At 55.8% G+C, this 21,305-nt stretch overlaps 5 protein-coding genes across 5 annotated transcripts; 3 read left to right on the top strand and 2 right to left on the bottom strand.

Moving 5' to 3' along the window:
• Positions 1–2: 2 nt before the first annotated feature.
• On the bottom strand, positions 3–1,452 carry BBK36DRAFT_1119265 (Pre-mRNA-splicing factor 3; the record flags this gene model as incomplete). Its single annotated transcript, XM_024890569.1, has 2 exons — positions 3–607; positions 669–1,452. 2 exons carry the CDS (start codon positions 1,450–1,452, stop codon positions 3–5), a joined length of 1,389 nt encoding a protein of 462 aa, XP_024749926.1.
• Positions 1,453–2,127: 675 nt separating this feature from the next.
• On the top strand, positions 2,128–7,410 carry BBK36DRAFT_1201772 (beta and beta-prime subunits of DNA dependent RNA-polymerase; the record flags this gene model as incomplete). Its single annotated transcript, XM_024897184.1, has 4 exons — positions 2,128–2,396; positions 2,496–3,105; positions 3,178–6,592; positions 6,644–7,410. Exons 1-4 carry the CDS (start codon positions 2,215–2,217, stop codon positions 7,408–7,410), a joined length of 4,974 nt encoding a protein of 1,657 aa, XP_024749925.1. The 5' UTR covers positions 2,128–2,214.
• Positions 7,411–8,162: 752 nt separating this feature from the next.
• BBK36DRAFT_1169187 (histone-fold-containing protein) lies at positions 8,163–8,642 on the bottom strand (the record flags this gene model as incomplete). The annotated part of the gene is made up of 2 exons (XM_024895276.1): positions 8,163–8,360; positions 8,430–8,642. The coding sequence occupies 2 exons, from the start codon at positions 8,640–8,642 to the stop codon at positions 8,163–8,165; spliced, it is 411 nt and encodes a 136-aa protein (XP_024749924.1).
• A 2,022-nt stretch (positions 8,643–10,664) lies between these two features.
• Positions 10,665–11,013, top strand: BBK36DRAFT_1119661 (histone-fold-containing protein; the record flags this gene model as incomplete). The annotated part of the gene is made up of 2 exons (XM_024890613.1): positions 10,665–10,779; positions 10,850–11,013. Coding segments are annotated over 2 exons (279 nt in total), but the record flags the coding sequence as incomplete, so codon positions are not given.
• A 7,267-nt stretch (positions 11,014–18,280) lies between these two features.
• On the top strand, positions 18,281–20,035 carry BBK36DRAFT_1119745 (hypothetical protein; the record flags this gene model as incomplete). Its single annotated transcript, XM_024890624.1, has 2 exons — positions 18,281–18,776; positions 18,855–20,035. The coding sequence occupies 2 exons, from the start codon at positions 18,281–18,283 to the stop codon at positions 20,033–20,035; spliced, it is 1,677 nt and encodes a 558-aa protein (XP_024749922.1).
• Between the last annotated feature and the right edge of the window lie 1,270 nt (positions 20,036–21,305).

Raw genomic sequence — 21,305 nt, 5'->3', positions numbered from 1 at the left:
CATCATGAATAGCCCTTTGCCAGAGACCAGAAGCTCTCCATCTTGGCCCGCGCCAGCACCTCCCGCGCCTCTGCGTCCGTCTCGCAAATCTTGCTGCCCCATTTCTTAAACGCCCTCGCCTTCTCCTCGCCCTCAAATATCAGCTTGCACTCGTTCGTCGACAAGTCCTTGAGCTCCCCGTTGGCGCCCTCGGACGATAACCAGTCTCGCCCACCCGCGCTGTTCTTCTCCGGGTCCCTCGCTTGCGTGTTTTCCGTCCAGTTGATGCGCTGCAGCATCAGCTTCTTGTACTTCTTGATGCTCCACTGGCCGCCCTCCACAATCACCAGGCTGAACTTGGGGTGCATGATGCATGTCCCGGAGAGCGCCAGCTGGTCGGCGTTGCGCCAAATCTTGTACCGGTGCTGGCCGTTGGCAAGGCTCGTAATCTTGAAGACGAGAACGTGGATGCCCTTGTCGGCATCCTTCTGCTGGTTTGTGGCAACCTTCTCGTGCTTCTGCTCCTTTGTCAGCTTTCGCGCCTCGTTGGCTTCGATGTGGTGCTCGTATCGCTCGGCAATCTCGCGGTTGACTCGCGCCTCGACGGCGGTAGGGTCTTTGACGGCAGCTGTGGCACGGACAAGTTAGCATCATGGTCAGATTCGTAGGGGGATACTTTTGCAACATACCATCGCCCAGCACTCGCATGAGGTTCCCCTTCTTCACCTTGGGCGGCGGCGCGGGCACCAACCCAAGTCGTATCTTTGCTTGCATCTCCTTGAGCTCTGCCATTCTCCGTTGGCGGCGGATCTTTGCCTGCTCCTTCGACGTCAGGTACATTGGCTTTGTCGGCACTGGACGTCGTTCCTGGGGGGGCTCGAGCGCAACCGGGTGCTGGATGTATTCGGTCACGATGCTGTCGGGGGTCGTAATCTTGAGCTTGGAGGGGTCGTCGATGTCGTCGTATGATGATCCGTCCACCAGACCTTCATCCCACCACTCCAGGGCGGGAGGGGCTTCAACCACAAAGTTCTTCTCCACGTCCAGATCCTCGTCAATGCCTGCCTTGCGGGTTTGCTCCGCAATGCGCCGTTTCATGGCCTCGAGGGCCGCCTGACGACGCAAGGCATTGCCCTGCTGTATGTATTTTCCCTTCTGGTTGAAGGCCAGCTGTCGGGGTATCCGCTGCCGCCCAGTCGGCTCTTGGGCGGCGGCTTTCTCGTCAAAGTAAGGGTTCGGCCCATCTCTCAGCTGCTTTCCGTGCGTGTCCTGTGCGGTGCCCCTGTCGAATCCGTTCACGCGCGCCGGAGAGCCTCGCGACGAGCGGGACTGGCCGTTGGTCGAGTCCGATTTGCTGCCAGCCGGCTTCCAGGAGCCCAGGTCCTCCAGGGCGGGATGCAGTCCGACATTCAGCCCTCCCTTTGCCTTGCTCGTGCCGATGGCGGCGGCCACGCGAGCCTTGAGAGCAGCCATTCGGTCCGCGGCCGAGTCGGGCTTCTGTACCCGCGACGACCCATCGTGGTGAGGGCCGAGGCCTCCCGGCGACTGCTGCTGTTGGCTCATGACGCCGCGGTAGCTGCTTCGATCCGTGGCAGGACTACCTGGGGTATGCGTGCATGGGGCGACAGTAACTGTGCAGGAGACGGGGCCGTTGTTGGGCCTCTCTTTCGAGCTTCTTCGTGTCGCGCTTCGGTGACGTGGGTGCTGCAAGAGTGAGGTCTTCTGCTGCTGCTGCTGCTGCTTCTTCTTCTTCTTCAACACGTCGAGGGCTGGCGTGATGGTGCGTAATGATGATGATGCTCAGACTGTCTTCAGATCCGGCTCAGATTTCGCAGCCTCGCGGGGGATGTTGATTGGATGCAGTAGAGAAAGAGCAAAGAGAGCAAGAGCCTCCGCAAGAACCCGATGCGGCTTTCAAACAAACGCGACAGAGGAGCACAACAGACAAGATCAAATCCAATCTTTAACTCTCTTCTCTTGTCGTCTGCATCTGATTATCAGTAATATCAGCCGATTCCCATCTCGATAACAAGGTCCAGTGGGGACGCTTCCGTCAAGGCCAATGCCGCCCACCAGCAAGCCAAAAATTCTGCCATGGCCCACCGCCAAAAAATTCTAGTGGCGCCTGCAGCTCTCGCCAATGCCCGTCGGTTTGCTGCAAAACACTGGCATGGCCGCTCGACGACGAGGCTCGCCAGGATCGATCAATTGCCCGCCCCCGATCCCGAATTCGCCATGAACATCGCGCAGCCCGTCGCCTCCGAGGTGGAGAGCGTCGAGTTCACCTTCCTCTCGGCCAAGGAGATCCAGGCCATCTCCGTCAAGCGCATCGAGAACGAGAGCACCTTTGACAACCTGCTCAACCCGGTGCCGGGCGGTCTGTACGATCCGGCTCTGGGATCATGGGGCGATGCACCGTAAGTATTGTATTGTATTGCCTTGGCCGGCTTTGGCTCTGGCTCTGGCTCTGGCTTTGGCTTGGGACACCGGTGGCATGGCTTCTAACCGTCTGCTAGATGCGCTACCTGCAACCTGAACCAGAACAACTGCCCGGGACATCCAGGCCACATCCAGCTGCCGGTCCCCGTATACCACCCAGTGTTCCTTGACCAGGCCTACCGATTACTCCGAGCGACATGTGTTTACTGCAAGGGCTTCCGTCTACCTCCCAAGGACCTACACAAATACACCTGCCAGCTGCGCCTCCTGCACCATGGCCTGATACACGAAGCGCACATGGTGGCTACCATTGGCGAGAACGATCTGGCCGTGGAGATACGAGAGGCCATTGGTGAAGGAGACAGCGAGGCCGAGGAGGAAAACTCCGGCTCCGATGGTGTGACTCGACAGCGTGAAAAGTACGTCCGCCAATGCCTCCAGGGCATCAAGATGAAGAGGGGCGAGGCCAAGAAGGGCAAGCATGAGGGCGCCACCGAGATGCGCCGCGAAATCATCAAGGAGTTCCTCGCCGAGATCATCAAGAAGCGAGAGTGCTCGAGCTGTGGAGGCATTTCCCCGACCTATCGAAAGGATCGATTTGTCAAGGTCTTCGAAAAGGCCCTCTCGGCAAAGGAAAAGGCCAAGATGGCGCAGAAGGCTCTCAAGTTCGGCGACGCCATGACACGAGTACACCACCATCGCAGGGCGACAACAAAGAAGCCCAACGGGCACGCCGTCCAGACGAATGGCTCCGGGGAGGATGTCGAGATGGGAGACGCAGACGCAGACGCAGACCACTACGATGACGACGACGATGTTCCGGAAGAGGGCGCCCAGAGATACATCAGCTCCATGGAAGTGCGCGCACGGCTCGAGGAACTGTTCAAGAAGGAGCAGGATCTTCTCTCGCTCGTATACAATGCCAAGCCCCCGACCCAGAGCTCGCAGAAAGTCACTCCCGACATGTTCTTCATCACAGTCGTCCTGGTGCCGCCGAACCGGTTCCGACCAGAAGCCCGGACGGGAGACTCGCAAATCTCCGAAGCCCAGCAAAACGCCCTCTACAAGAACATCCTGGGCTGCTGCTCAAAGATTGCTCGTGTCTACAAGGGCCTGGAGGACAAGACCTCCGACATGGCGAGCATGCATCAGGCGTGGACGGAACTCCAGGACGCCGTCAACTCGCTGATCGACAAGAACAAGAACCCCGTTCAGGGCGCCGCCGCTGCGCGAACTGAAGACGGAATCAAGCAGCTGCTTGAGAAGAAGGAGGGTCTTTTCCGTAAGAACATGATGGGAAAGCGTGTCAACTACGCCGCGCGAAGTGTTATTTCCCCCGATCCCAACATCGAGACCAACGAGATCGGTGTTCCTCCGGTGTTTGCAAAGAAGTTGACGTATCCCGAGCCCGTTACTAGTCATAACTTCAAGGATATGCAGCAGGCGGTGATTAACGGTGTGGACAAGTGGCCGGGGGCCTTTGCCATTGAGAACGAAAACGGCCAGATTGTCAACCTGCGCAACAAGTCTGTGGACGACCGCATCTCTCTGGCGAACCAGCTGCTGGCGCCGACCAACAGCAACTCGGCTCGCACGCGGAACAAGAAGGTGCACCGGCATCTCACCAACGGCGACGTCGTGCTGATGAACCGCCAGCCCACGCTGCACAAGCCGTCCATCATGGGCCACCGAGTCCGCGTCCTGCCCGGCGAGAAGACGATCCGCATGCACTACGCCAACTGCAACACGTACAATGCCGACTTTGACGGCGACGAGATGAACATGCACTTCCCGCAGAACGAGGTCGCCCGTGTCGAGGCCCTGCAGATCGCCGACACCGACCACCAGTACCTGTCGGGCACGGCGGGAAAGCCGCTGCGAGGTCTGATTCAGGATCACATCTCCGTGTCCGTGGCGCTCTGCAGCCGAGACACCTTCTTCAACCGCAGCGACTTCCAGCAGCTCATCTACAGCGCCCTTCGTCCCGAGAGCGGCCACATCCTCGGGGAGCGGATCCAGCTGCCGCCGCCGGCCATCATCAAGCCGGCGCCCCGGTGGACGGGAAAGCAGGTCATCAGCACAATCCTGGCCAACATGAGGCCGCCCAACTGCGGAGGGCTGACCATGTGCGAAAACGCCCAGCTCAAGGCCGAGCAATGGGGCCCCGGGTCGGAGGAGGGCGTCGTGCTGATACAGGATGGCGAGTTCATAACGGGAATCCTCGACAAGTCACAGATCGGACCCAGCTCAAGCGGTATGATACACGCCGTGCACGAGATCTACGGGCCCGCCATCGCCGGCAAGCTGCTCAGTGCCCTGGGTCGGCTGCTCACAAGATACCTCGGCATGCGAGCCTTTTCCTGTGGAATGGACGACCTGCGGCTGACGGCAGAGGGAGAGGCGGCGCGACGGCGAGAACTGCTCGCAGCCGACAAGCTGGGACTCAAGATCGCGTCGAGCTACGTCTCGCTGGAAAACCAAGAGGATTCCCAGAACCCGCTCCTGCTGGAGCGCCTCGAAGAGGTCATGCGTGACGACAGCAAGCAGGAGGGTCTCGATCTGCTGATGAACCAGGGCTCAAAGGACATCACGGACGCGGTACAAAAGGCCCTGATCCCCAACGGCCTCGAGAAGAACTTTCCCAAGAACCAGATGCAGGTCATGACCACCTCCGGTGCCAAGGGATCTCGTGTCAACGCGTCTCTCATCTCCTGTAACCTGGGACAGCAGGTTCTGGAGGGTAGGCGTGTGCCGGTGATGGTGAGCGGAAAGACGCTGCCCAGCTTCAAACCGTTCGATACCAACATTCGGGCGGGCGGCTACATTGTGAACCGATTCTTGACGGGAATTCGGCCACAGGAGTACTACTTCCATCACATGGCCGGACGTGAGGGTCTGATTGATACAGCCGTCAAGACCTCCCGCTCAGGCTATCTACAGCGCTGCATCATCAAGGGAATGGAGGGCCTTACGGTCAACTACGACACTTCCGTGAGGGATGCGGACGGCTCGCTGATTCAGTTCCTGTACGGCGAGGACGGACTGGACGTGACGAAGCAAAACTACCTAAAGGACTTCCGCTTCATCCTGCAGAACGTCACGTCGGAGGCGGCGCAGCTCAAGTACGACCCCAAGGTCGGCGAGCGCCTGGGCGCCAACCGACAGGCGTTCCAGAAGTACATGAAGAGCGCCGTCCGACACGCCAAGGCCGGCGACCGGAAAGGAAAGGATCCCCTGACGGCCAGCTTCGACCCGGCCACCAACGCGTTTGCCACCTCGGAGACGTTCTACGAGGCCATGACGGACTACATCAGGGAGAACCCCGACGGGCTTGTGCGGGAAAAGAACAGCCAGGACAAGGCGCCTCTGCAGAAGGTGACGCTGAACAAGAAGAACGCGGAGATGCTCTTCGCCATGAAGTATCTCCGGTCGCTGGTCGAGCCGGGAGAGGCCGTCGGCATCGTGGCCGGCCAGTCCATCGGCGAGCCGTCGACGCAGATGACGCTCAACACCTTCCACTTGGCTGGTCACTCGGCGAAGAACGTGACGCTGGGTATTCCCCGTCTGCGAGAAATCTTGATGACGGCCAGTAAGACGATTTCCACGCCCGCAATGACGCTGTATCCCATCCCGGAGCTGTCGGAGCACGATACCGAAATCTTTGCCAAGTCCATCAGCGTGCTGCGCCTGAGCCAGGTGCTGGACGGCATCGTGGTGGAGGAGATGGTCGGCAAGGGCAAGCTGCGTGGCCTCGCCAAGATCTACAAGATCAAGCTCAAGTTCTTCCCCGGCTCCGAGTACTCCAGCACCTATGCGGTCACCGTCTCGGACATCATGACGACGGTGGAGAAGAAGCTACTGCGGAACATCCTGGCCATTCTGAAGAGAGAGGTCAAGAAGCGCCAGAGCCAGTCGACGACGGCAACTCCCGAGGTTGGCGTCAAGGCGGGCGTTGTCGAGACGGCTAGGCCGGAGGGAGCGGCAGAGGGCGGCCGAGACGACGACGACGATGCCGACGAGGATGACGACGACGACGCCACCGGCGCCAAGAACCGAGCAAACCGGAGCGAGGTTGTTTCCTACGGGCCCAACGACGACGATGACGATGCTATCCAAAAGGACCTGTCCAAGGGGGCAGACTACGATGTATCAGACGACGACGACAACGAAGAGGGTGCACCATCATCATCATCATCATCATCACGACGAAAGCAGGAGGAAGAAGACGATGATGAGGATAACGAAGACGACGACGACGACAACAACAAGGCCCCTCAGTCATGGTCAGCCAAGCTGCGGACGGAGCGGGTGCTCAACACGTACGCGGAGGTGACGGACTTCCAGTGCGACGACCGGGGCGGCGAGTGGTGCAACGTGACGCTCGAGTTCGACGTCAACATCCCCAAGGTGCTGATGCTCAACATTGTCGAGGACGCGGTGCGGCAGACGGTGGTGCAGCAGGTGGCGGGCGTGGAGTCGTGCCTGGTGGCGCAGGAGAAGGGCAGGACGGTCATCAACACGACGGGCGTCAACCTGCGCGCGATGCAGCGCTACAGCGACTTCATCGACCCGCACCGGATCCAGACCAACGACATCGCGGCCGTGCTCGAGGTCTACGGCGTCGAGGCCTGCCGCGGCAACATCGTCCAGGAGCTGTCGGGCGTCTTTGGCGGCCACGGCATCAAGGTCGACCAGCGCCACCTCAACCTCATCGCCGACCACATGACGCGCAACGGCGACTTCACGGCCTTTAGCCGCATGGGCCTGCGCGGCAACGTCAGCCCCTTTACCAAGATGAGCTTCGAGACGACGCTCGGCTTCCTCAAGGACGCCCTCATGGACGGCGACTGGGACGACCTGACGACGCCCAGCAGCAGGCTCGTCATGGGCAAGCTAGGCAGGGTCGGCACCGGCGGCTTTGACGTCTTGACGCAGCTGCCGACGTATTACGTGAATGCGTTTGCACATGGAAATGTTGAAACTTGTATTTAATTCATTTGAGAGAATGTAGACTAGGCCTAGGATCTTTTAAAAAAAAGCAATGGTACTCTGTTAGAGATGTTATTTTCAATTTCACACCTTGATGCCCAACGACTCATGTTGTGGGATAGATGGATTCTGGGGGCGGCCATGAGGAACGAGTCAAGGTCGTAAGGATGGCCAAACTGCCCAGTCAGGGCGCCTATTGGACTGCCATTGAATTACAGTATAAGAACTTTCTTGAAAATACTTATAACGCGTCAGAATCATCAGAAATGTCTCTCGACACACTCACGACCAAAGAGACGCGTGCGCTAGTGCTCGCGATGGAGTCACGACACAGCACTCAACACTCGAAACATTCGTGGGAATGAACGCCTTTTTGGCGGCTGCTGCCTAATCTCGGCAAAGGCAATGACGCGATTCTCCAGTCACTGGCGCGAGATATTACAGAGTCGCGGCGACAAGGACATCACAGAGGCAAGATGGACGCGATGGTTGTAGTTGGTGGTGATGAGGCCGTGAGCCTCGTTTTGCATTCATGCAGTGCCATTATTCCCTGGCGCTGCACTGGTAATATACATTCCAAACCATAATGGGGAATAGTAAGGCAGTAAAACAGAAAACATCTCATTGGTGTGAACGCCTTGATTATCCCTTTGTGACCCCAGAAACACTCATTTGGTGAAAAAGCAAAAAGTCATGACCCTCAACGTCCCTTTGTGTATCCCTCCCAGAGTTGATAAAAGTCATCGCTGGCTTGCTTAGTTGCGCTCACCGCGGAGGCGGCGGGCGAGCTGGATGTCCTTGGACTGGATGGTGACACGCTTGGCGTGGATGGCGCACAGGTTGGTGTCCTCGAAGAGGGAGACGAGGTAGGACTCGACCGACTCCTGGAGGGCGCCGATGGCGGAGGACTGGAAGCGGAGGTCGCTCTTGAAGTCTTGAGCGATTTCACGGACCTGTGGCGATGCTTGTTAGCGGCGATGTTTGGATTGATGATGACGGTGATGATGGTGACAGGTGCTTACCAGACGCTGGAAGGGGAGCTTGCGGATCAGAAGCTCAGTCGACTTCTGGTATCGTCGAATCTCACGGAGAGCGACGGTACCGGGCTTGTAACGGTGAGGCTTCTTGACACCTCCGGTGGAGGGAGCGCTCTTGCGGGCGGCCTTGGAGGCGAGCTGCTTGCGGGGAGCCTTGCCACCAGTGGACTTACGGGCGGTCTGCTTGGTGCGGGCCATTGTGATGGTTTGATGTGGTTGTTTGTTTGGAGTTTGTATTGATGATGAAACTCGGTGTGGGGGAAGAAGAGGAGATGGGCGATGCAGAAAGGAGAAATTCCGGACTGCGGGCGGGGGGGCAGGAGCTTTAATACTTGAGCCTAGCGCCAGGCTGCGGTGGCGGCTGATCTGGGATTGCGCGGTGGACCGTGCGCTGGTCTCTCCTGCGCGTTTGGGAAAAATAATACTGATAAGTGGCAGAAAAAATGAGTGCGGGCGGCGGGTAGAAGGAGCAGTGCAGTGAGAGAAAAAAAAAATAGGGCGCTTTAGCGCTTGATTTCTGGTCTCGCTTTTTCTGGCGTGGCCCCACCAGCCATCGTTCCTTCTTTCCTTCCTTTGCTTCCCCTTGTGTGGAACGCTGGGAGGGACCCACTCTGTGATGCAGGCGCAGGAAAATGAGGAAAACGGGCCAGATGCATTTTTGTGATTGGCTGACGGGCGGTATGCTGATTTTACGATCGCGGTTTAGGCTCGATTTGCGAGTGTGGTTTGAGGTACGTACATGCAGCCGGTGCTCTGTGCCTGAGCCTGAGCCAGAGAGCCGAGTGGAAGCATCTGGGCTTACCCTGGATGCACGATGCGAGATCCGTATTGCAAAGGCGTTTTGGCATGAGGTGGTAGTATTTGCGGAGATGTGGGTGTTCTTCTGTAAGCTGGACATTGCGATGCATGTACAATTGGATTTCTGTGTCCTTGTAGTTGCGGTGTTGTGTGAGTTGTTGATGATGGGGTCATGCTCGTCTTGTGTATGCTTTACATGGAATTGAAGCGAATATTCGAAAATCCAACACACGACATGCAACACGCCACATACAGATGAAAATACCATGTCAGTTACGAAAGCCATGCACCACAGTAGAATATCGAGCAAGCAATGGTCTGGAAATTATCATAAGCACGATTGACTACAAAGGAGACAGTATATGTGGTTGTGGACAAGAAGCAATAGAGCAATACCAACATCGTGATGTCCTTGCTGTTCTACTTCAGGATGTTCAGCACCAATACGTCTCATGACTAGAGATTCCAGTTACAGAATAAACGCAATACTAGTAGTAGTAGTACTACTAGTAGTAACGAGAGTTCAGCACATTGGAAGCATCCCGAATAGAAGCCAAGCCACAGCCAGCTTCAACAGACAGCAACAGTCACTGACATCATCAACCAAAGCCTCCCAGCTCAACCTCTCACAAGCTGCAAGCTCTCTCTCATATCCATGTGCTCACGAATGCACCAGACAAAACAAGTCTAGACCGTCCGAAAAAACAATAAAATCAAACGCCGTGATTGGGACGTGTCGACCTTGTTTACTCCTTCCCTCCTTTCATGCCTCGTGCCCCCCCACCCGCAACCGCCAACCCGCGCCAACGGTACGTACCCCCAGCCGCGTCTTGTGTCTGATTTTTCCACTTACTCTCCCTTTGTTCCACAGTGAATCACTGCACCAAAAAAAGAGCAAAAAAGAAAAAAAGGAAACCAATCAGCCCCACACCCCATTTTTCGGGCGCGTTTCCCTTTTTTCTTTTCGCCCTCTATCCGGATCCGATCAGTGATCTGGGCCGCTGCTACTTAAGCTGGCGTGTTGCCACTCCTGGAACCTTCTTCTCCCCTCTTTTATGTGCGACTCGTCTCCGTTTATCAACATCTCTATCTGCATCGGCCGCACATCTCGTTGACTCCTTTCCCAACATCTTCAAACCAACCCACATCAATCATCATGACTGGACGTAAGTGACATCTGTCCTCAGCCCTATCATCTGCATCTGCATCTACATCTCATCCATCGCCATCACCATCATCCACTCTGGCGACGCGCTGCTGCATCCTCGATGTCGCTTGTCGGCTCAGCTCGGCTCGGCTCAGCTCAGCCTCAGCCTTGACGCGTCTACCAGCTTTCCATCACCACCATGAACACCCATTACTACTCAAGCTTCAACAACAGTTGACTGACATCTCACAGGCGGCAAGGGCGGCAAGGGCCTCGGCAAGGGCGGTGCCAAGCGTCACCGCAAGATTCTTCGTGACAACATCCAGGGCATTACCAAGCCCGCCATCCGACGTCTCGCTCGTCGTGGTGGTGTCAAGCGTATCTCTGCCAGTAAGCCTCACACAGCAGCAACATCCCATACATTATAGTGATCCAAGACTCTAACAACGCCTTCCTACAGTGATCTACGAGGAGACCCGCGGTGTCCTCAAGTCCTTCCTCGAGGGTGTCATCCGTGACGCCGTCACATACACCGAGCACGCCAAGCGCAAGACCGTCACATCACTAGACGTTGTCTACGCCCTGAAACGACAGGGCCGCACCCTGTACGGTTTCGGTGGCTAAGCGCTGTGCCACTGCGTCGCTTCGATATAATGTCTTGTTCGCGTGTTTGTTACGATTGGGCTTTCTTCAACTATGGGCGCGGGTCATTGCTTTTTGAGTGTTTTTAGTACTGTACAACGTCTACGTACCGGGAAATGGGTGACCTCCGAGAGGGGGTAATTGAGACTTATTCAGTGGTGGCCTTGAAATACAGCATCACATTATACCAGTACCTCTACCAAAGAAAGATGCCCACTTGTGATTCGCGTAGACTCCCAAATGCCTTGAACATGTATGACTCACCGCCAGCCGCGGCTTTGGCCAGAGGGGGAGGCGAAGAGTTGTGTTGTTCCCGTGACGCGTGACGCGTCGATGTTTGGATGCGAGCTGCCAAGCCGAATACGGAGCTTGTTGTGCGAGCAGGCAGACGAGACTCGTGTGCAAGTACGAAGCACCTGTAGATGATTCAAGAGCCATGACTCGCTGTCTGGTCACGGCATCACTGCCTAGATACGATTGTCTTTTGGATGCCTCATGAATGCAATCCACGAATGATGAAACCACTTGCACCCGCGTGGCGAATATGGTGGCCAAATGTGGAAGCGCAATATGGGTGCAATATAGCAATATACGATGCCATATTGGACAGCGCTTCTACAACGTCCTGATGCCGTATCTAACCTCTGGTCTTTCCCGTATAATGGTTAGACTATAGATCCAATACGATGCGGTAATGGGCAACGCATCCAAGGCCTGATATACGCGCCCTACATAGAAGCCCAATACAAAAAGTCCAATATATGATGCCATCATGGAGAGCGCCCTCCAACACATGACTCACAAATCTCTGCCTTCTCTACCCAACTACCCATCAGAGTCCCCCCCTTGGAGTAACCACAGTAGAGAATCATGGCAGTTCCATTGGGCTCGCATCGGCCGTCGAAATGAACCATGTCAACGAATCGCAAGAGGTGGAAAAGTTGGTTCAAAACCCGTGTCATGTGGTTGGTCGCTTATGCGCTTCCACTGGGGCCCCCCAAGTAAGGCTCTCAAGGCTGCTTTTTTTCACCACGAGCCAGATGATCCCAGCAATCACCAGGGAGAAAGGGCTTTCAGCCGATGATAGGCGATTGGGTTCTGATGGCTGCCAGGCCTGACATGACTGATTAGACATCCAAGTAGAGAAGCAACAGCGCGCATGGAGGGAGAAAAAAAAAGAAAAAAGAACTGTTGTCCAATGGAGGTACAGGTCCGGGGTGGTGGTGAACTTTGGAGAGGAGAACAACACTTTTCTCTCTATTACTAGCCCGACACCCCCGTCTCTGTGTGCCTCTCAGTTTGTTGTCTTTGGAGGGTCCTGGTGTGCGTATCCCTGCACAGCGGAAACCAGACATGAAATAGGTAAAAGGGTGTCAAAAGACGATGAAGTATAGAACTGGGCGATGGGCACACACACAGCTGGGCCGGGGTTGACTCTGTTCATTTTTTTTTCCCTTTTTTTCCTTTTCCCCGTCCGATTCCTTCAGGCTGCGTTGCGTTGATACAGGGGAGAAGGGAAAAAAAAAAGGGGAACGAGATGGGAAGCACAGACGCACATGCATATGCATGCAGCGCAGTGCAGCAGTGCAGAACTTGGTACATACAGTTGCCGGCAGAACGGAGCCCGAAGAAGCCCACCCCTGGCAGGCAAGCTGCAGCTTCTCAAAAATGCAACCGCTGCTGCGGCTTGTTTCCCAACTCCAACGGGCCTGCCGATGCAAGAGCGAAAAATTTCTTTTTGAAGTAGGAAAATTGAAAGCAAAGATTGGACGATACAGACAAACAGCCAAACAGACACTTTTATGCCATGTGATACATTCTTTGATACTTATTTAATATAGGTAAGGTACGAAGTCTCGAGGCTGTGTTGCTTGGCATCTCATGTACATACCGAATGGGAATTTGTCTTGGAATCCCGAAATAGATCCCTCTCCACGTGGCAAAGATCAAATGTACGTACACGATACATACGACAAGTAGTCGTAAGTCCATCCACGCAGCTTGGGAGTTTTGGTTTGGAAAATGGAAATTAAGGCCTAGACCGGATCTGCATCGCGGCGGGTAAAGACGATCCGAGCAGGTGGAGCGAATGTCCGGTCCTCCTTCCTGCCCCATGTGACAATTGAGTGTCGAGACCTGAGACGGGACGAGTCCAGGCTTCAAGAGGGAACAGATGGGGAAGGAGGGCCTCGGCTGCGACATCGGCATCAATCTGGGATTTCTTGCTCCGGGTTCTATTCCAAGAGAGTACTTCCCCTAGAGAAACAAAGCAAGGGGATGGTGAGCAGATGCACATACTAGATGCACCCGCACCTGCGCATGTCGGGCTGATCTGAGATTCCATTGCCAGCGGCCTCGGTGGCGGCCAAGGCAGCAGCAGCAGCAGGTAGGTGGTAGTAGTAGCAGTACTATGGGAGTAGTATTCATTCTGGGCTGATATGCGCTGCAAGCGATGCGAACCAAGTGCCGAGGCGCGGTGCGTCCAATCCGGCTAGCATGGTCCGGTGCGGCGGGCCGGTGTCGTCTGTTATATCGTATGTACTATTGCATTATATTGGTTATGGTTGCGTGTTAGATTTTGATATATTGTTCGCTATTGCAGTTGGCCCAGCAGTCCATCACGAGACCTGCTAGACATGGAGCGGACTGCAAAATAGTAGGCTTCCGAGTTCAGCTGGCCGTTCTATTAGTTGTAATCAATACCCAGCCAGCTCAGCTCTTCACTACCCAACGTGTACCTACCGAATCCCGAATACCCAACAGAATAGATACATTACCAATGCCCAAAAGGCCAGATGGATACATACAGGCAAAACTCAAAATACCCAATACAAGAGAAAAGATCATCGCCGGGCACGTCGCGGCGAACCAATCGAACTGCCGTTCCGCTGTGCGGCGAAAAAAATCCCCAGTCTGTCACTGGTGCTGCTATTCCCGACACCCGTTGCCGTGCCTTGCGTGCCCTTTACTGTAGTCGTAGCCCCGCAAGGCAAAATGAATAATGCACGCATGGAATTTCGCGGAGCAGAAGATCCCGACCATTGGAAAAAGGACAGACAACGAGCTTGGTGCGAACTGGGCCGAGCCCGAAAAGTCTCTGAAGGGAAAGAGATGGCGAGCGAGAGCGAGAAGTTGTGAGGGTATAGTCTTAGTATCAGACAAGGCGGGAGAGGCAAAGCCATTCGGGGCCCGCGGTTCCGGGGGAGCGACAAGGGAACCAAAAGCGCCCAGATTCCCGACCTGGGCCCGAGCTGGCCGGCTACGCAGATCACGAGGCTGTGAACGAGGGCTAGCCTCATCCCAGGGGTTTGGTTATGGTGTGGCTCTACTAAACCGAGATCTCTCCATGTTTTTTTTCTTTGCAGCAGTCAGCAGTGCAGTGGTTTGCGTAGGGCAGTCTAGGTCCCCAGTAGTCGTACGAATACACGTACGCGGTATGTATGTACATGGAACTAGCACCTTCATCTGCCGCCGGCGCATCTCAGCCGCGCATGGGTTCCCTTCATTCCACTTCAGTTCACTTCAGGCTTCCGTCAAGCCAAGCCAAGCCAAGTTCGAGATCCAGGTTCCACGTCCTGTCAAACAGGGGTGGGTGAGAGCACAGGCGCATCCGCAAACCTCGGACCAGGAGATTCTCCCTCTTCCTACTGTTGTTTCCTCTAATCCCCAGCCCGAATGTCCGCAAAGCTGCATGTCGATCAGGCCGAGAACGAGTTCTTGCTGCTTCGTCTCCCTCCATCTCAGCTTCGGTCTCGCTCTCTCAAATACACCCCCAAACCCCCTGTCAAATGCCCATTACATGTACGAGTACTAGTGCCGGCATGCAGGAAGGGCCTGGACAAGCGTTGGAGGGACCAAGAGCCAGATTGCGGGAGGTGTGGCTGAGTTTTGCGCATCCCGGCCGCTGATTGGCCCGTCGCCAGCCGGACGTCTCCGAGCCAGAAGCCAAGTCGGCCTGCCCGACTCAGCAAGTAGCAGCAGCAAAAAGAGTGTCTCGAATTCTGCAGGACAAGACAAACATCTTCTTTCCGTTGCTCGTGTGCCTGATATGCAGGAGACGTGAAAAATTTTCAAAGCTCTTCTCCTTTTTTGTTTTACCGAGTCTGCCTTTTCAGGTATGTTGCTGTAGTGGTAACGTAGTACTACATGCTCCGGTTTAGCAGCATTCAGAGTGTACAGTACCTTAAGAATGGAAGCGCTTGGGGCCGGGTGGACAAGGTACTTGGTACCTGGTGCGACGAGCCACACATGCATTTGTCACGCAACCAGACATGGCCAAACAACGACGCATCACCCGATTCCACACCAGTTGCATGGGATGAGCAAACAGGTGCCCGTCTTGCCATTTTCTAAGACTGTTTCTCTTTTCGATTAGACTTCTGGAGAGAAACCTGACAGATGATGAGAAAAGAATGCTAAATCATGATTTATTAGATACCGGGTTAGTAAGAAATGGAAGAATATTGGATTTTGTTCATGCAGACACGCCCCCGTTAGTAAGGCCGGTGCCGGTTCTGGCGGTTCTGGTCAGCGAACCTTGGCCGTGCACACTCAGCAAGGGATAAAGTATGGGGGAGTTGCTTTCAGCGAGAGGCGTCATGTGATCGATCGTTCCAGTCATGGTTTGATTTTTATTTAGAACATCGATATGAGTGTTGTTGCGGTACAAGCAAGGTGTGTCGGGAGTACTCCATACACGAAGTACGAGTACATCCCCGTATTATGCAGTTCGCTGAATGGGGAAAACGAAGCAACAAGCAAGAATCTGTGACTCGCGCTGCCTGTGGCTGACACCAATGAGAATTTGCAACGTCCTGCTGTAACAAGGATTCCATTCGATCGGGCCTTTACTGTAGTCTGTGAAAAGAGAGTCACCAACTTCAGGTTCCTAGATGCTACATACGAGTACTACAACATGCTCCCATGCGAGCCCCATATACGCCGGCCGATACGTCACATCCAGCTGTTGTTGCAAGTGAAAATTACTGCTTGTGGTTCCTACCTAAGGTAGTCCTGCTGAGCTTAGTCAACAGCTGACAGCGGCATCGAGGTACAGTAGTGCCTTGAAAAGATTTCAGCTCGCCGGAGAAAACGTCCCCGTGCCCTGTCACCGACAAGAAAAGGAATGTTTGTGAGAATATAGATGTCTCGTCAAACTCAAACAGAACAAGGCTGTGAATAGATGGCAGCGGAAAATTCTAGAACTCCGTCGTCCCCTGCTGTGTAAGTATGCATCCAACTCATCACTAGTATTAATAGTACTCGCACCAATGGGTAAGCAAAGTGTTGTATGTCGACGTGGCTTGCACCAGCCAGAACGCATATCCTCGGCAAATGTCCTCGTCAGTGACAGACTGGACAAGCCCCAAGGACGGGACAGGCTGAGAGGCACCGGAGAATCCTAACCTTGTACGGCAGAACCGCCACAAGGCACAAGCCACAGCACGTTCTTCTCCGCGGCTGTGCATCCCTGGGGGGTGCCTCAGGTGGCTTGTGCCGGACGACGGACCGGTCGACTTTGCCGAGCAGAGCCCGCGACGCCTTCAGTCACTCTGGTAGGGGGGGAAAAAAGCACACGATGCCTGTTCAATACGATACGATGCCAGGCGATACGATGCCATTCGATGCCATTCGATGCCACGCGGGTGCCAATGCAGCAGTGATTCCAGGACGAATTTTTCATTGGCCGACTCCCCTTATCGCCGTCCATTTGATTCTCTTGTTCATTTGATTTGCTCGTCTATCACTTTTCGCCTGCTTACCTTATGCCCCTACCTTACCTCACCTGCGACTGCGACTGCGACTACGACTACGACTAGTAGTAGTTGTACAGACAGACAGACAGCCTCTGAATGGATGACTGTCCGGCGGGATGACGAGGAGACGGACACACACAACACACACGCCGGTTCGCACTCACGCATCCAGACCTGCTCCGATTCTCCCAGCACCTTCGCGCTCAACTGCCTAGAATCTGCCCGAAGTGCGTGCGCTCCGCTGCGCAAGAGGAAATCACGCAAACGACCCTACGAGTACATCCACGACTGACATAGTAGACGTCGTCACTGCCATGAAGCGGCTCGTATGCATGACAAATGACTGACGAAGTTAGTCATACTCGCCCTGCAGCAGGTAGGCATGTACGTACTGCAGTTGTATCATGGATGACGGGCAGGTTCCTGGGCTTGCAAGCCTGCGGTCCGCCATTGCCCTATCAGGCGCCGCTGCTGCCAATTGATCAACCGAGACCAATTCATCACTCAACAACTGGGAACCTGTGCTGGGCTGGGTCGTAACCAACCCAACGCAGTTCCAAGAAATGCCAAATTCCTTAAACCTGAACGAGTACGAGAGAGTACGAGTAACCTCCCTCCCAGGTAGCCGCGGTACGTGTGTAATGTGTCATCCACCAGCCCCGGGGCCAGACTCCCAGGCATCCGGATTACCAAACCTGCTCAACGCTACCACGACCGGTACCTGCGGCCTACGTACATGTACCAGCACCCGTTCCTGCTGCTCCCTCCCACTAGCAGAGCAGCCGCGGCTCCCCGGATGGTCCTGTCGGCAGATTCTCGCAGGGCCTGGCCAAGTCTGCGAGAAGAGGGAGAGTCAAAGGGCAGGAGGGGTCTTGGGGGTGCACGGTTCTCCTGCTTCCAAGCCCGAATGATGGCCTCTTTTTTTCCTTTTTCCTCTATTTATTTTTTCAAAAGTGGGACCATCGCATCGGGCTTAATCACACCCCATTACCCCCGGTTCCGCACGCCCCCTCCACTCAGCACCGCCCACGCCCCTCCTTCACGGATGTCTGCGTCGCTCTTGACGAAACCGGCCGACCCGGCTTGGGCCCTGGGACAACTCACTTGATCGATATAAAAGAAAGTCGTTTCGCCACATCGCCGTTCAAAGATGGAAACTTGCAATACCCCATACAAACCTCTAACCTTCCTCAACCATGCTATCAGTGGACCAAAATCCTACACAATACCAACACTTTCAACAACAACAACAGCAACAGCAACAGCACGACCAACAACAACAACAGCATCAGCAGTATAACGACTTCAACAACGACATCGACGGCAATAACGACCAGAACAACCACGGCAATCTGCTTCTAGACGACTTCGCCTTTGGCCAGGCCGACAACGACTTTGACTTTTCGCCATCGTCCTTTTCGTCCTCGGAGCTCTCCTCAGCCAATCTCGAGTACCTCAACGCCGCAATCGCCTCTGCCTTCCCGCAAGACTCGATGCGGCCCGACTCCTCCTGGGACGCCGCCGCTCGTTTCTCGACTCCTTCAAAGTTCGGCCGTCTCCCCCATCAGCGCGAGTCCTCTCTGTCGTCCCTGGGTTCGACGGGGCCGGCGTCGCCCTTCAACTCGCACATCGCGAACCCTCAAATCGCCGTCACGGACGCCAACGGTGACGGCTTCATGGACATGCATCACGACATGTCTACCATGACCTCAGCCAGCCCCTACTACCACCACCTGGTCAAGACGATGCCGCCATACTCAAACTTCCACCATCTCGACAACGGCTCCATCAGCGACATGGCGTATCCCGTCTCCCTCCCGACGGGCAACCACCAGAAGCCGCGACAGGAGCGCAACCTCCTCCCCGCCCCCGAGTTCGCCAACGGCTTGACAAGATCCCACCCTGCCTCCGTGGCAAGCTCAATAGCTGGCGACTCGCCCGCCACGCCCATCACCGGCGAGATGGAGCTGACTGACAGGCGAAGGCAAGGTAGGCGACGACCTCTCAAGGACAGCAACAACAACAACAGCCATGGCGAACATCACGACTCACACTATTGGCTTGCAGGTCAAGGCAACGGCACCGTCCCCAAGCTCGACCGCACAATGACAGACGTCTACGGCGACGAGCTCTACAACCCAAACTTCACAATCACCTCGTCCCCCCAGCAGAGCCAGGTCACGACGGCGCCCAGCGACGTCTTCAACCAGCGCATCAGTGCCGCGAATAGCCAGCACCTCAGCACCATGCGCCATTCGCCCGCCTCGAGCATCTCTCGAGACATCTCTCCCTTCCGCCACGGGTCCCCACTTGCCCCTTCGCCACTGCACGACTGGGCTGCCTCCCAGGGCAGCATGGCTGTCAACTCCCAGCCGCGGATGGCCGCTCAGGACCACCGCAACGGCCAGCACGATGCCCACTTCTTCCAGCAGCAGATGGCCAAGACAACACAGCCCGGAACGCCCCAGACCATTTCGCCCAAGGATGCCGTGCTCGAGTTCAACGAGTCGGGCGAGGAGAACAACATGCCCCTCTTCTCTCAGACTCCCATCAACTTTGGCATGGACCACATGGGCAGGATAGTGTCCGAGGGAGGCGCAAACGGTTCCGCTGCAGGAGCAGGAGCTCCCAACTATGGCCAGGGCGATCACATGCACAACTTGCCACAGCACGCCCAGGTACAGGTGCCGCAGCGATATCCGTTTATCCCTTACCCGCCAACCAGCCAGGACGCATCCGCCTCGCAGTTGAGCTCGGCAGACTCCAACTCAACCGGATCTGCGTCCTACAACACCCCGGCTCCCCAGAGCCGGCCGGCTGGTGCCAACGCGGATGGAGGCACGTATACTTGCACATATCACGGCTGCACGCTACGGTTTGAAACTCCCAGCTTGCTGCAGAAGCACAAGCGCGAGGGCCACCGGCAGTCGCACGGGCTTGCAGGTGCTCGCCCGCACCACGACCACATGGGCATGACCTCGAGCCTCCTCAACAGCCAGGCTGGACCCCACCGCTGTGATCGCATCAACCCGAGCACGGGGAAGCCGTGCAATACCATCTTCTCGCGGCCGTACGACCTGACACGGCACGAGGACACGATTCACAACGCCAAGAAGCAAAAGGTGCACTGCAACCTGTGCACGGAGGAGAAGACGTTCAGTCGCGCCGATGCGCTGACGAGGCACTATCGAGTCTGCCACCCAGACGTCGAGCTGCCCGGCAAGCACCGACGTCGTGGTGGGGCTTGAGATACGGTGGGCGATGAACCGGCGGCACCAAGTTTTTGCAATCTGCATTCCCTCGCAAACGGCTCAATTCCAGCGATAACCACCAACATGGGCTGAACGGTGCTCTGCATGACGTTCACCGTTTGTGGTGGAGGGGGGCCCTTGGCGGGGAGAAACAGCATCAGCAAACGTCAAGCACAACGTCAACGACGGCGATGGCGCGCGATTAGGCCTGGGGAGTGCACGACAAATCGAAGATGGGCGATCCTGGCGCTGTGCCCCAGCTCCTGTGCGGGGGCCAATGAGAAGCTGCCAGTGGCTTCTCTGGCGTTCTCTCTCCCCTAGCTGGCGTGTCCCAGCGGCCGGCGAGTGGGGCTCAGGGTCCTGCTGCAGCTGCAGGGTCTTGGTTGGTGAGCCGGCGGCGCTGACGTCACGCTGCCTCATACCACCTCCACCGCTGACATCACCCCCCGGCCGCCCGTGCCCTGATTTCTCCTCGACGTCGACGGGCCTGGCTTGCTCCATGACAGCAATGACGACAGCCCGCTGCGATGCTGTGCGTTCGATGATGCTGCCCGTCGCAGATGGGATGAAACCACACCGCGATCATCTCCCTCGCAACAGGCTCCGTCGCGCGCCAACCTCCCTGCTGGTCTCGAGATTGGGGCTCGTCAAGATTACGCTCACGCCCCCCCCTCCTGCTATGACCGTTTTCTGCTTCAACGATGCACACCCACAGTTGCAACATCTTTTGCAATTGTCCGTTTCCTTTGTTTCGATGGCCTGCCCGCTTGCACTTGTGCATCACTGGTTTTCATCATCGTTATCACTGTACTACTCCCGGTTATTACTTCATTTGTTGCACATGGAAGCGGGGCCGCACTGGACGGCGGCATGGGTATTGGGCTTCTTTTTTTCCTTTTTCTTCTAGACCAAACGAGCAACCTGCTTTCTCAGCATCATCGATTCGATTCTTTTGTTTCCCTGTTGGGGGAAGTGTATTATTATGATAACAAAGGTCCACCAGACTGGATTCTCTTTGCACGGACCGTTGCGTTGGACGTTGAATAGGAAATGATTTGGCAATCATGAGGGCATGGGCGCACACGCTGGCTGAGGACGAGCGGGTTGCGAATGATGAGCCTTTGTCATGATTACTTGTATTGGGATTTTCTTTCATTCTTGCTTGCGCGCAAAATCCTTGGATAGACAAAAAGAACAATGTACAATAGTCTTACTAGCCTACCATGGCTATAAATTGAAAGCCCTCATGAATTATTACTCAATGACT

Source organism: Trichoderma citrinoviride (genome assembly GCF_003025115.1).
Source record: "Trichoderma citrinoviride strain TUCIM 6016 unplaced genomic scaffold BBK36scaffold_7, whole genome shotgun sequence".
Lineage (NCBI taxonomy): Eukaryota > Fungi > Ascomycota > Sordariomycetes > Hypocreales > Hypocreaceae > Trichoderma > Trichoderma citrinoviride.
Note: the sequence above shows the minus strand (reverse complement) of the source record. Positions and strands in the feature narration are given on the sequence as shown.